This window comes from Curcuma longa, chromosome 5, assembly GCF_044706935.1.
Source record: "Curcuma longa cultivar G26 ecotype Majalengka, Jawa Barat chromosome 5, ITB_CL_G26_1.1, whole genome shotgun sequence".
NCBI classification, from domain to species: domain Eukaryota; kingdom Viridiplantae; phylum Streptophyta; class Magnoliopsida; order Zingiberales; family Zingiberaceae; genus Curcuma; species Curcuma longa.
Genome location: NC_133865.1, coordinates 2,515,078 through 2,529,897, shown reverse-complemented (window position 1 = coordinate 2,529,897; position 14,820 = coordinate 2,515,078). Strand labels below are relative to the sequence as shown.

Genomic DNA, 14,820 nt, shown 5'->3' with positions numbered 1-14,820 from the left:
ATGCATATTTTTGAGTATAAAAGTAGAAAGTTCTGTCATTTCAAGTGAAATGGGAACACAGATTTCTATTGAAGAAAGCGCTAGAAACAACCAATTGTGCACAAAAAACTTCCCATTTTTGATTTCTGAGAAAATGGAAGAATTTGTAAAAAATACCAAAACTGCAAGTGATCTCAGTGTTAGTTTTGGGTACCATTGCAGTACCTTTCAGATTAGCTCTTCTGAAGCAAGTTCTATGGAATCCTCTCCTAGTGTACATATCCAAGAATCCAACATGAAGATAAGAACTAGTTCTTTCTCCTGTTTGTCTGGTGCTGCACTCAGTGCAAATGCTACCTTGGCAAACACCAACATATGCAATGGTCTCATTGGAGAAGAGATTTTACCTGAACTAGACTCACCACAGTCTTTCAAAAGGGTGTCATCTTCTGCATCTCTCTCAAGGCTGGACTTGCATTCATCACCTTCACCATCTGAAAACAGTATCCTCAGTACTCCCACAAGGGTTCAGTCCTCAAGTTTTCTAAGTGCCATGGATGTGCAGATGGCTGGTGGAGCAGCTGGTGAAGATCGCGTTCAGGCAGTGTGTTCTGAAGAGAATGGATGGCTCTTCTGTGGAGTATATGACGGGTTCAATGGACGAGATGCAGCTGATTATTTAGCTGGAACCCTTTATGAAAACATAGGGTGCAACTTGTTCTTGTTGGAGAGCAGTATTACTCAAAAAAATGCAGTGAAAAATATTGGCAGTAAGAGTGAGCTGTCCTTCACTATTGAGAGCGGGAACAGATTGGAGTCACTGTGTTCTTTGGAGGAAGAGTTCTCATCAGAGTCTTTCCGACTAGGTGTGCTGAATTGCCTTAGGAATTCCTTGCTCCAAGCCGAGAATGATTTTATGTACAGGGTAGAGCAAGAAATGGAAGATAGACCTGACTTAGTTTCAGTTGGTTCTTGTGTCTTAACAGTGCTGCTCCGTGGCATGGACTTGTATGTTATGAATCTAGGGGACAGTAGAGCTGTGCTTGCTACAACTTACGCAAAGAATGATGCACCTCAAGCTATACAGCTAACAGAGAACCATTCACTTGAGAATGAGGCAGAATATAGGAGAATTTTATCTGATCATCCTGATGATCCTTCACCAATTGTAGGTGGGAGAGTGAAAGGAAAATTGAAACTTACACGAGCATTTGGTGTTGGTTACTTGAAGAAGGTACGTGTTTTAGATTTTTAATTAAAAGATAAAACCTTCACCATTTATGTATCAGTGATTTTTTTTGTTAAATATGTTGTACAGAAACATTTGAATGAAGCTCTAATGGGAATTCTTCGTGTTCGTGATCTGCGTAGTCCACCTTATGTTCATAATCATCCGTTCACTGTGAATCATAAAATCTCAGAGAATGACCTATTTGTTATTTTGGGCAGTGATGGATTGTTCGACTTCTTCACAAATGATGAAGTTGTGCAACTAGTTCACCAGTTTATGCAGAACAATCCATTCGATGACCCAGCAAAACATTTGATCGAGCAGCTTGTGCTACGAGCCGCACAAAATTCTGGTATAACAAATGTACTATAATATAGTTTATCCATGATGCAAACATTTGATTCAAAGAGAGAATTTTACAGACGTGCACCAGCTTTCTCCTATTTAGAAATTTTTTTGATTTCTAGTTTGACTTCTTCTTGTCTGACTTGAACTGATTGACTGTATGCCTTAACCTAGTTTGAACCTTCTAGGCTTTTTAAGTAGACATAAAATCTGAGATCTCTTTGTCCATTTTAGGAGACTCAAGAATTTTAATGATTCTTGTAAGGTTGGTTATCTTTAGCTTCTAATAACTATTCATATCACTTGATGCTAAGTATCAGTCATGCCAATGATTCAGGTTTTTCTGTTGAGGAACTGATGAACATTCCTGTGGGAAGGAGAAGAAAGTACCACGACGATGTGACTGTCATTGTGATCATCCTTGGGAACAAGCAGCGAACCTCAACCGCCTCGACATCATTGTAGACGAGTTGTGTTTGTTTATGGTTTGAGAATAATGTTGTGGCATTTTGTATGGCAACGAAACAGTGATGTATGTCTTGTTGTAAATGCTTATGCATTGGTGTATTGTTATGGTAAATTATCAAGAATGTTCTATTTTGATTGGGTTAAGGACAGTGTGAGCATACGTCAGATGTAGTGTTTTTAACCAGAATATTCAAAATTTAAATGATGCACAGAAAATAAAAATTAAAGTCATAGTAAAAGTAAGAGTTAGAAATTCATTGTTATGGTTAAAACTCTAGAGAATATTATGCTCCTGTGATTTACATATGCAAGTGGTACTCTCAAAGGATGAAGATGAACATTTTCGATTGAGTGTCGCAAGGAAGTAGAAAGTTGGGTAGTTTTGAGAAACTAGAATGTTAGTCCTTGATCTAAACTAATTTTTTTAAAAAAAGACAATTTTATCTTTGTAATTTCCAAAAGATCTGTCTGTTAAATTAGATTTCAACAATTCAATAAATGAAATGAATGAAAAATTACCGACAAAAGAGGACCATGAGATTTTACTAATTTGAATGAAATTTTCAGAATGTTTCTTTAAAATGAGAGAAGTTGAAGTCACCTCTCGATCCGATCTAGTCCAATCCAATCCAACCCTATTTCGGTTGGGTTATTCATGACATGCCCACAAAGGAATTAAACTTGATATACCAGGCTTGGTGTATTTCGTGAGTCAAGCTAGGTAAGTGTGCCTTAGTAGCAACTCGTGCCCCCGAACACGACCCTTGTGTAGACCTTGACTCAAAATATTTAAAAATTTTAAATATAAAATAAAAATTATTTTAAAATTTTATTTTCATTTCTTTTATTTCCCCATATTTTTATTTTTTTTATAAAAAAATTGGCTTTCCCCTTTTGATTTTTTAATACATTTCAATTATTATTATTATTATTTAAAAAAAAATAGGTAAGGCAAACCGAAGTCAAGGTCAATGATCCTAGGTCAAACAGTCAACCAGCTTGAAGCTATATCAGACACTCCTTGCCAACATCCCAAAGTTTTAAATCTCGAATAGCACTGGAGTTTCGGACCTTCGAGTTTCTTGATGCACCCTTTAATGAGTTTTTCGTGGTCATCAAAAGTTTCGATAAGCTAAAAGACAAGGATCCTAACAATTTATTATGCTAATCAACTATAGTGGGACGTTATGAAATATCAATGAAACTAGCATAGAACAGGTCAAGGACATTAGAATAAACAAAGCAAAATAAATGATATAATTTATCATCCGAGTTTAGCTTAACGGCAATCAGCCGGTGCATATTCAAACCAAAATCTAGCTTAAGCAATCTGGATCAGGTCATCACAAATTCAACTTCAACGCCAAATTCTAAACTTTTGACAAAAATAACCAGGTCCGCCATCTCACCTTAACAATGTAGCTACAAAATTTTCTCCTCACAGATGGTCGTAGAGTCGACCGTGTGAGACCGCTAGAGTGGTGGATTTCATCTATTGCTGGAGTAACTATTATTGTATTTACAATATAGTAATAACTATACATCCGCAGTTGGTTTTGAGTTGTAAACAAAGCACACTTACAGCAAATAGGAGAGTTTCCTGGTTGCAATAACTTGAATATGCATAAACAATGATCGGTTGCAGATGTACTCTGGCAAATCCAATCAAATTAGGCACTACCCAATTGCAAACCTCAGTATGTACAAATAAGCTTACTTAGTACACTAATTTCTCAAACAGTTGGCTCGTGCAGAAGGTCAACACGAGAATAATAGGACAGAATATAGATACATAACTCATTAATTTGATGAAAGGGATGGGATACACAAGAAAGAAATCACAGAATATATGTACATAACTGATTTGATTATATGCTCGCTACTGACTAAACCTTTTATAGAGCAAAGTGGAACTGTTCAAATTGTATCAGACAATCAGTCGGAGCATTTAATTTTCTTTGTGCAAGATCCTCATTTATGTACCAACTTGGGTCCGGATCAAGATTTTAGGCATACATTCATTTTCCAGTGAAAATAAATACATGTATATGTTGAGATCGATCCAGTGCGTTACAAATATTTACACGTATAACAATCATACACAACGAAAATAAAATAATAATTAAACTTAATTATTACAACACTTGCAACACACGCATGCAAATACAACAGGCACAAGATATGACTGTAATTTAAAATTTTCAAATAATAAATATTCTACGTATACCTGACGTATGACGCTCAACGAGAATGATATCAATCAAGAGACCTTTGTCAAAGTTCTGCCTCTACTGGTGATCCATGCCAAATGCTCTTCTGGACGGCTTTCAAAGTCACGAGTTTTATCATCGTCTTCGGTACTAGCCAACGATCGACAATGATCAATTTGAGAGAAACCCCCCTAATATTGAAAATACGGAACAACATTTATTGTGATCATTTTTCAAAATTTTTTAACTATCATCGACAATCATATTCTCGATGTAGTTTTCGATGGTCAACCTTTGACCACCAGTTTGGGACAAATGATTGAAACTTTTTCGATGTTGATGGAACGATCTCTGGAGACTTCACAAGCTTCATGCAGTAAACCCCATTGCAACCCAACAGCAACTTCGGTGGCTACTGTCCACGGGAACACCAAGTTGTCGACGTTCCACGTTGGTTGGTGCTCCCTACTCCCCGATGGCTAGGACTGGAACTCAGCAACGACCCACGAGCTCAAGAAAAGCTTGATAGGATAAGGCGGCCGACTTCATTAGGATTTTACCAATCGAGAGAAAACGAAAAGAAGTGGCGAGCGCACACGGAGAAATCCTGATCCTCAGAAAGGAAAATCGCGATCAGGGGAGGAGAATAACTACCGTGCTCAGATTTGTTTTTTCGAGAAGAAAGAAAATGCGAGTGGCTCGAGATCTCCCTCATAGGTTTCTAAAACTAGAGAACATTCCAGCAGGACACTCGATCGGGAGAAGACAATCACGTAAAACCAGCAACCAGCAGCGCTCTAAGGTTTTCGATCGCCTCTCTCTTGCGAAGGAGGCAGCGCTAGGGTTCCTGATCGCGGCAGGAAAATGGTGATCCATCCTCTTTGCACACGCCGTTGGCAACCTCTGTTCGGGAGAAGCAGGGGATGAAGCTCAGGAGTAGCCGCCGCGCTGTCGGGGAAGAAAACACACATGCCCTCAATCACGATTAGCTTGGTAGACTCACACGGCGTTAGGGTTCTTGTCTTATGGCGGTTGGTAACGCGAAGGAGGAGATGATGGCTGATCTGTTGCAATTCACAAAGGCGGCTAGGTTTTCTTCTTGCGAACAAAGAAGATAGGGGCATCTAGGGTTTGGTTGTACCTCTCCACATGGTTGGCTTGCATTTAAAGCATGCTCCTCGCGATTTTGTCGTCGGAAGACATGGGATCGAGAAGAGAATCGCGACTGCGTCACTAGTAGAAATAAGAATTGCGAGGAAGTCGCGATTCTCGTGTGCCGCGACCGAGCAGGGAGACAAATCAAGGGAAAAATCAAGCAAAAAAATAAATCATCTTGAACTGGATTTTTAGGGTTTACTATAGCGAACCGATCTAATTACTGTAGCAAACCGAGTTCAATTTAATTCAAAACTAAATTGTTTAGTTCAATAATCAAACGACCTTTGATTTGGCCCAAATTAATTTTGCTCATTTCATCTTCATAAGATGAAACTCATCATTGCTTCCGTTTTGCCAAAATATCTTTCATCATGAACCAAATCAAGTTAGTTTATTTCATCTTCGTAAGATGAAGTCCATCATTTTTTCCTTTATCCGGTCCAATCAAACTTTATTTTTCTCGATCTCAAAATCTAATTCTCAAACTTATTTTAAGTCTTTCGAAGAACTTGTAGTGCGTGTGACCCAATAGGTTCCCAGTTATATTGGTCGTCCGTAATTAACCATTAATTGAGGAACAATCATGAGTAGCACCTAGTAGTACATCATGATCCCCAATTAATTGAAAAATCAACGATTGATTTTAGAACCATTTCTAAACTTTTCAACAGCTTCAATAAATCATGTCTCATTCTTTTCACCATCTTATACCCGCTTAGTTTAGGACATGATTTATTTGTGTCAGTCTCCACTAGGCTGACTATGTTACACCTAGTCCAAGCTTGCTTTCTTGTCCTGTAGATTCAAGTTACTTATACATGTGTCTAAGAGTGTCATACTCTTGACATGTGATATTTTGGACAAAAACTTTCAGTAACAATCCCAACAAGTGGTCATAGGGTATACGTCTCTTTTTACAAAGAGTGATGAATCCTTTGTGAGTTATTCAAACACCTTCGAGCACTTCAACTTATACTCAATCATCTCGGGTCCACACCTCTTCGGAGATGTTTGTAGGATTGTTAAAAGCGCTAGAGGGGGTGCATAGCGCTTTCGTTACATTTTCATAATTCATATAAAACTCATAAATCCTTGTGATAATAGAACAAAGAGAGGGCAGCAGAAAAGAAAACAGACACAGGGGTTTACTTGGTTCACAATCATATGCTGCTACTCCAAAGCCCGCGATCAAAGGATCATTTCTGACGGACAATCAACTATATAACTCCCCTCTTACAAAAGGGAGTTAGCGATTTACAAAAGTATAGGGCTGGTAACAAATATACCGACCTAATAAAATTAAGCATAAAGTAAATATATCGACAAATGATCATGAATTCTGGTGTAGCTCTTTGGCATTACGACGACGTTCCTGGTTGAAGCTTCGCGTGCAAACGGTCGTCGCTGAATTGTAGAATCATGCTTTAAGGGCTCTCCCTCGAGGCTCTTTTATTAGGGTATCCGGGTGCCTCCACGCTGTCCGTTGATCCACTATCAATGCTGCTGACTCAACACTTCCGGGCACCTGCATCCCTTTTCGAGCGCCTCTATGCTGATGTGGAGGTTCCGGATCAACCTTGACTTCGCAACACCTTATCTAAATCGGGGCACTTGGAACCACTCCAGCCGCCTGAAAGTTGAGATGTCTCAACCACTAGAACTTTACCACCTCACTGCTTCGCTGGCCCCATTTCACTGATGTCCAATCGCCTGGAACCAATCCGGACCTCTAGGCGCCCGGATTGGTTCTAGGCAACTAGACGTCAGCGGAACGGGGCCAGCGAAGCAATGAGGTGGCAGAGTCCCAATGATTGGGACACCTCGGCTTCTAGGTGCCCGGAGTGGTTCCAGGCGCCCCAATCTAGATAAGGCGTTGCGGAGTCAAGGTTGATCTAGAACCTCCACGTCAACATAGAGGCGCTCGGAAAGAGATGCAGGAGCCCGGAAATGTCAAGTCAGCAGCATCGATAGTGGATTGACGGACAGCGTGAAGGCGCTGGAAAGGCTTCCAGGCGCCCGGATACCCTAATAAAAGAGCCTCAAGGGAGAGCCCTTGAAGCATTATTTTGCAATCAAGCGACGACCATCTGCACGTGAAGCTTCAACCAGGAACATTGTCATCACGCCGAAGAGCTGCACTAGAATTCGCGATTATCACTCTATCGATATATTTACTTTGTGCTTAATTTCATTAGGTCGGTATATTTGTTATCGGTCCTATACTTTTGTAATCACTAACTCCCTTTCGTAAGAGGGGAGTTATATAGTTGATTGCCCATCGGAAACGATACTTTAATTGTGAGCCTTAGAGTAGCAGTCTGTGGTTGTGAACCAAGTAAATCCCTATATTTGTTTTCTTTTCTGCTGCCCTCTCTATTTCTATTATCGCAAGGATTTACAAGTTTTATACGAATTGTGAAAACGCAACGAAAATGTTATTCACCCCTCTAGCGCTCCTAACTATCCTATAATTGGTGTCACATCAAGGGGTGCTCGAACATAGTGCAACCACTGATCGAGCAAGACTTTTTATTTTTGATTTTTAATTCGTTCTATTTTCTCCCGCACTATTAATCCAAGACCAAGTCTTGGTACATTTCAGAGTTTTTTGTTGTGTGCAAGATTTCAATGGCCCATCAGGAAGGATACAACATTGCAAGGCCACCTTTATTCTCTGGGGAGGACTTCATCTACTAAAAGGGTAAAATGGAGTACCACCTAAAGACTCAGGTGGACATGTAGATCATCATCCAAACAGGGTTCACGATCCTGACCGATAACGACGGCCTTCCATAATCGTGTGAAAAATGGGATGTGGCCACCAAAAGAAAAATCGAAGCCGACGCCAAGGCAACCCAAATACTACAATGTGGGTTAGCTAAAGAAGAACTAAATAGAGTCGACCCGTTTATCAGCGCAAAAGATCTATAGGACAAGCTCATAGAACTCCACAAAGGAACATCTGACACGATGGCCAGTAAGCATGATTTCCTTCTCAACAAACTTTACAACATCAAGATGATGGAAGGTGAATCTGCTAGTGGACTCCACTCACGCATCAAGACCTATAAAATGACCTCCATGCAATCGGCTAACCCGTTAAAAATTGGGATATAATCAGGTACGCACTGAAAGTATTCCCTAGGAACACTTTGTGGGCATCCATGATTAATGCTTACAAGGTCTCCAGAGACCTTTCAAAAATTAAGTTTGATGAACTATTTTCAGAATTTGAATTACATGAGCAAACTAACGCCATTCCGGCCGAAAAAGATATAGCTCTTATTGCAAGATCAACTAAGGAAAAAAAGCCCAAAAACCCAATTGAAGATGAATCCGATGAATCGTCAGGATTTAAAAGCAAAGCAACGACGAAGTCACCACCGAACTAGTAAATCTAGTTGGAAGATTCTAATGAAGAAGCGCAGACTTAGAAGGTCAGAGATGAAAAAGTTGGTGCAGAAAGTCAACTCCAAAAAACCACCTACAAATAAGACAGAAGTCACTTGCTATTAATGCAAGGAGAAAGGGCACTTCAAGTCCGAATGTCCTAACTAGAAAAAAGAGCACAAGTCTAAGAAGAAGGCGCTCAAAGCAACATGGGACAAGTCATCTTCAGAGAACTTAGAAGAGGAAGCCAACACAAGCTTCCTAGCACTCCCAGCTCGAGACGAACTAGCTGGAATAGAAAGCAAATCAGACAGCGACTAAAGTACAAGTCACGGATCTACATCCGTTTTAGAAGGACCTTAACCTCTATAAGTATTGAAAAGTTGTATTCAATTATTTATATTTTATCAAAGAAACTGGCCAAGTCCAACGCTCAAGTTGAGTCACTCCAAGAGGAGGTAGAACTCCTTAAGGATAGAGTCAACTCAAGATCGCCAACTAAAAATGTTTAAGTTGGGAACTCAACTCAAGTCAAACTTGAGGAAGAGAATTTCAGGTTGAAACTTCAGATTAACAATTTGAAACGATCATTGGAAAAGTTTTCTTCACACTCCAAGTATCTTAACATGATACTTGGAACTCAAAGGGTTGGATACAACAAATCTGAGTTTGGACACAAAGCCAAACACAAATCATATATGTCTTTATTAAATCGACCCAAAAAACCAAGAGTCCAAGCATAAGTTCCCAAGTCCAACCTAACCAATTCAGTTAGATTGAACTAGTACTGGGCCCCCAAGGATCAAATACATTATTTGATCAGACCTAATAGGGGTCATGATTCAGGTGATCTAAAACCTTGTATGTTAGATAAGCTTGTTTGCTTTAATCTTTATTTTTTTATTATTTTTATTTGTTTTAGAATAACCTAGACTAGGTAAGGATTCAAAATTTGATTAACACTTGCCCAATATAGTACCAGGGTGAGTCGAGATATTAGTAAGTTAGGAAAACTCAATTAAAGTGATTAAGTGGAGTAAGGAGTACCCTAATTGATTTACTTAGCTAAGTGGAACTGACTGAATCCTAGACTAGTTAGACCAATATTTTTCTCTAGATTAGCTAAATATGTAATTTTTTGAACCAGCTTTGTCTTAGAAAATGGTCGTTGTTCTGATAACCAGTTCAAAAGGTTAAACTTGAATCTAATCCAAGATTAATCAAATATTAGATAAAAATCTATTTCATTAATCAAGATAAAAATGGAAAAATATCTCACACAACCCATAAAAATAACTGTGTGATCATCTAAAAATGAGTGAGATGAAGCCTTAAAAATTCTAATTTAATTAGTCTTTAAAAAATTTTAATTTAATTAATCTTTAAAAATTTCTAATTTAATTAATTCTTAAAAATTTTTAATACTTAAAAATTTCTAATTTAATTAATCGAGTTAATGGTAATTAACTTTTTCAAAACATTAAATTAATTTTAATTAATTTTTCAAAAAATTTAATTAACTTTAACTAATTTTCTTAAAAAATTTAATTAACTTTAACTAATTTTTTAAAAATTTAATAACAATTTTTTAAAAAATTTAATTAATTAAGTTTTCAAATTTTAATTAACTAATTTTTAAAAATTTTAATAATTTTTTTTAGAAATTTAATTAACTAATTTTTTAAAAATTTAATTAACTAAATCTTAAACCTTAATTAACTAATTAACTAAACCAAAACTCATTAAAAGTCCGGCCCAACCTTATCTGGGTACCCGGATAAAAAATCCAAGTGGTCCGACCTTTTTCTCAAACACCCATGGTTTTGCATAGGCCCCCACGGGTTTAAGGAACCAACGCCTGGATATTCCTTTTAGATGGCCTGCACCGCGCAAAATCTTAGCGCCTCGATTCAAATTCAAGCACCCGGAAATGGTTTATAAAAGAGACCCGAGCCCCACCATATCAAACCGCACCAAAACCTATACTACCTCCAAAAATCTCTCTTCCTGCGCCATCGCCAAGCATATAGGTCATCAGGTTCTTATTTCTTCGTCGAAAATGCCTAGGTAAGCCCCCAAACCAACTCTAAAATGATTTAAATTAATATTGTTTTAGTTAAAGTTTTATTGTATGCATTAGGATTAAAAAGAAGACCACTGAGGCTGACATCTCTAGTACCCCTAGTACAGACCTCAAACTCCCCTCTGAGGAACATAGGATTAGGTTTGCATCATTGACATTTATACCCTGCATTCTAGATATATATGTAGGATATTTTTCGCATGATCATGCATACCATCCATGGAGGTCGTAGAGCATTATGACTTTCAGCGACTAGTGTATTGTACTAGTCTGGTTAACACGAGTCTGTGTGTCGAGTTATATAATAATCTAGTTCAGATCGACGATCTGACCTATCCCATCCGAGTTATCGGAAGGGATCTCACCATATCATCCACCATCATTAGAGAACACTTAGAACCACGACATTCACTGTGTCCATTTACCTGCTACCCCTCTAGGGATGTACCTTCTGGGGATCTCTATTCCCACATCACCCTAGACCTCATGCATTTATATTTCTTTGGAGAGGAGAGAGTTCCTATAGTGACCTAGTTCTCTTCTATTAGACTCAGAGTGCAGGACTATGTCTTGTACAGAGTCTGAGTGACATGCATGTTACCCCTGACTACCAGAGATGTCGCGATGATGCAACCATTCCATACATTTCTTTAATATGCATTGATTCATAGATTAGACATAGACATTAGTTTGCATATTTTTCATGCTATTATTTTTTCATCTGGTATTACCACCAGTAGGAGGGTACATATGCCCTACTATAATATTTTGACACAAACCAACTAGTGATTTTGATATGTTGGGACTTAGAAGTTTTTCATAAGTTGGGATATATATAGATGAGGATGAGGTTCTGTCTTGGAAACGAAGGAACCGGCCTCAGCCACCACCAGCCGCAGCCATCGAGGAGGAGGACGACGATCTTGACCTAGCCGATCTTCTCTAGCTCCCTCCACTTCCTATCACTCTGGAGCAGAGGGTGATCAGACTTAAGGAGTTAGTTCATAGTTTGCATGAGTCTGTCACCTCCTACCATCAATCTATGACCAGTCAGTTCAAGAGTCAGGAGGAAAGGAGTAGGGCTAGACACTCTAAGCTGATGGGCATGTTCAGATCTTGGAGCATGGGTCATCCTTAGCCACCTCCCCAGTAGACATAGTTTATTTTTCATTTGACTTGTACTGGCCTTCGTGTTAAACATTTGATCTACTAGTATTACAGTTCTCTATTTCAGTACTTCAGTTATAATGTTTAAATAATTATTTCAATTAGGACTATGTTTTTTTAATTTTTAAACATTCATATTTTCAAATCTATTATTACTTAGTTTTTTAAAATTATTTTAAAAAGTTAATTTTAAATTTTGAAAAACTTAGTTTTAAATTTTGAACTTCAAAAGTAAGAACGAATGTTTTAGCCTTAGTCTAGATTTCTACCCTAGAAATCATGTACCTATAGATCTAGGTTGATGCATCTCACAAAGTACACTAAATAACTTGATTGTGTATTGTGAAAGCTAAAATGGTATGAGATGCATAAGGTTCTAGCCTAAGTTCCATATGCTTAAGTCTGTGTATCGAACCAAAGCTTGGGCTATAAATACAAACTATGAATCAAGTTAAGTGTTCCTACTTAGTATAAGCTAACTGGAATGATACACTTAAACTTGACCAACTTGGTCAAGCTACTATCTTCTAATAGTCTGCTAAAACCTAAGTTGGACATGTGCCCAAAGAGGATATTTGTTTTTTTGTCTAAGTATTTTTTAACATACTTGAACTCACACTTATATTTTTAAATGTACTTATTTTTTATTATGTCAAAGGGGGAGAGATACGTATTTTAATTTTAATTCAAAATATTTTTTAAAATAAGTATAAAATTTTTTCAAAGTTAAAAAGGACTTGAATGGTTTTGCATCAAGTTGATTAAAACTAAATCATGTCAAATTCAGGGGGAGAGAAGAAATAAAATTTTAAAGATTTGTTTTACCCAAATACAGATTCAAGGGGAATCCTAGAAACAGGAGGAGTTGATTATTGATACATGTTTTATTACTTGCATTAATCAATCATTTTCTTTCATTATAAAATATTTTTTTCTTAACTTGAAACTTGGATTGTCAAAAAAAAGAAGATTGTTGGTGCAGGGAGTACCAGATGATCGAATCTTTATTTTGATGATGGCAAAAGGTTCAAGTGTGTGATATTTACTAATGAGCTGATTTAAGTGTGCAAGTAACATAGGAAAGTCCTAGTTGCGACTAGGCATAGAAAAGCCCTAGTGGAGACTAAGCAGTGGAAGTCCTGGCTGGAGGCTGGGCATACCTAATCTGGAGGATTAGGTGGGAAGACTTGATCTGGAGGATTAGGCAAGGAAGTCCTAGTTAAGAGGACTAGGCAAGAAGACTTGACAGATTGAGTACACTAGGTGGAAGACTAGGCAGGTCAGGTGGACCAGATGTCTAGCGGTGGAAATCCTGGGGATCAAGAATTGAGGCTAAGCAGAAGTCCAATAAGTTTGGAGGACTTGGTTGGCAACAGGTAAATTCTTCCGAGTGGAGTTGGTGAGGGAGCGTTCCTGGTAAGGGGAACAGTAGGTGTCGATTTGACCTAGGATTTCACTAGAAATTCAAAGTCAAGACCAAAATAGTTGGTTAAACTGTTACACTTTCCTGTTAGATTTTACTTTGTGCTAACTTGTAATGCAGAAAAGGAGGGACTGGAACTTTATGTTCCGAGCACCCTTATCTGGATCCAAGCGATCGAACCTCCAAGCGCTCGGATTGATTCTAGGTGATTGGACGTCAACAGAATGGGGCCAACAAAGTAGTGAGGTGGCTGTAGGGATCTGCATGCGCCTAAAAACAATTTTAGTCGCATAAACGCAGCGGAAAAAAGATCCCTCTAGAGATCCATGCGAAAATCATACTCGTTTTACCGATTCTATCTATTGGAATCGAGGTTACCTTCGATGCGAGCCCTTTGCAATCCCGACAGCAACTCTTGCCTTCAAAGGTTGACGGATTTGAGCACAATCAGTGTGTTCGCGCCTCCACGGTATCCACACGAACACTGAGATGGAGAGGAACCAGATTGTGGTGCTAGCCACAATGCTAGGTTTGGCCAAGAGGTAGAAAAGAAGAGGAAGAAGACCAAGATCCTTCTCTTAAGAGTCTCTCACTCCTTTTTATATCCAACCATGGAATATGAAGAGTTTTTGGCTTTTGGGATTCCATGGAATTAATACCTTTATTAATCCCATGCATGTCATGCATGATGATCATGCAACCCTCTTAATGATGCTCATGCAATCTTCTTAATGATGAGGGAATTAATACCCTATTAATCTCATGCATGATGATCATGCAACCCTCTTAATGGATTCGATTTGACTTGAGTCCAACTCGAGTTTCACTCAATCCGAATTGACTTGAGTCCAACTCGAATCTAATTCAATGAGTCTACCTTGAGTCCCACTCAATGAGTCTAATCTACATTAGACTCAATCCAATGGCCTAATGATCCATCACATGAACCATCTCCAAATCACATGTCCTAAGTGTGTGACCCAATAGGTTCTCGTAACGTTGACAATGTCTTTAAAACCATTTTAGAGACATAAGCAATGAGCAGCAACTAGCAATACATCATTGCTACCCAAGTGACGAGAATGTCGAGATCCAACACAACCTTTCCGTGATTACTATCTTGTATGACTCAGTCCTTCTATCCTTGATATCTAGATTGATCAATGAGGCATAGACCGTGTCATCCTCTTATCAATCATGAATTTCTTGATTTCCAAGTAGACTACTCAATCAAATAAGCTCAATATCTCATATTGACTTATTCGAGCATGATCATGCATTTTTGCAGCCCTACTCTATCAAGGGACTCATAGATATCACTTCCGTCATATGGAAGGGATAGATCTCATCTACATCACTCACATCC

General features: G+C 38.3%; 1 protein-coding gene across 1 annotated transcript; it reads left to right on the top strand.

Annotated features, from left to right (window-relative positions):
• Positions 1 to 2,167, top strand: LOC141829396 (putative protein phosphatase 2C 39). Its single transcript, XM_074716856.1, has 3 exons — positions 1 to 1,213; positions 1,298 to 1,562; positions 1,893 to 2,167. The coding sequence occupies exons 1-3, from the start codon at positions 50 to 52 to the stop codon at positions 2,018 to 2,020; spliced, it is 1,557 nt and encodes a 518-aa protein (XP_074572957.1). The 5' UTR covers positions 1 to 49; the 3' UTR covers positions 2,021 to 2,167.
• Positions 2,168 to 14,820: the final 12,653 nt, after the last annotated feature.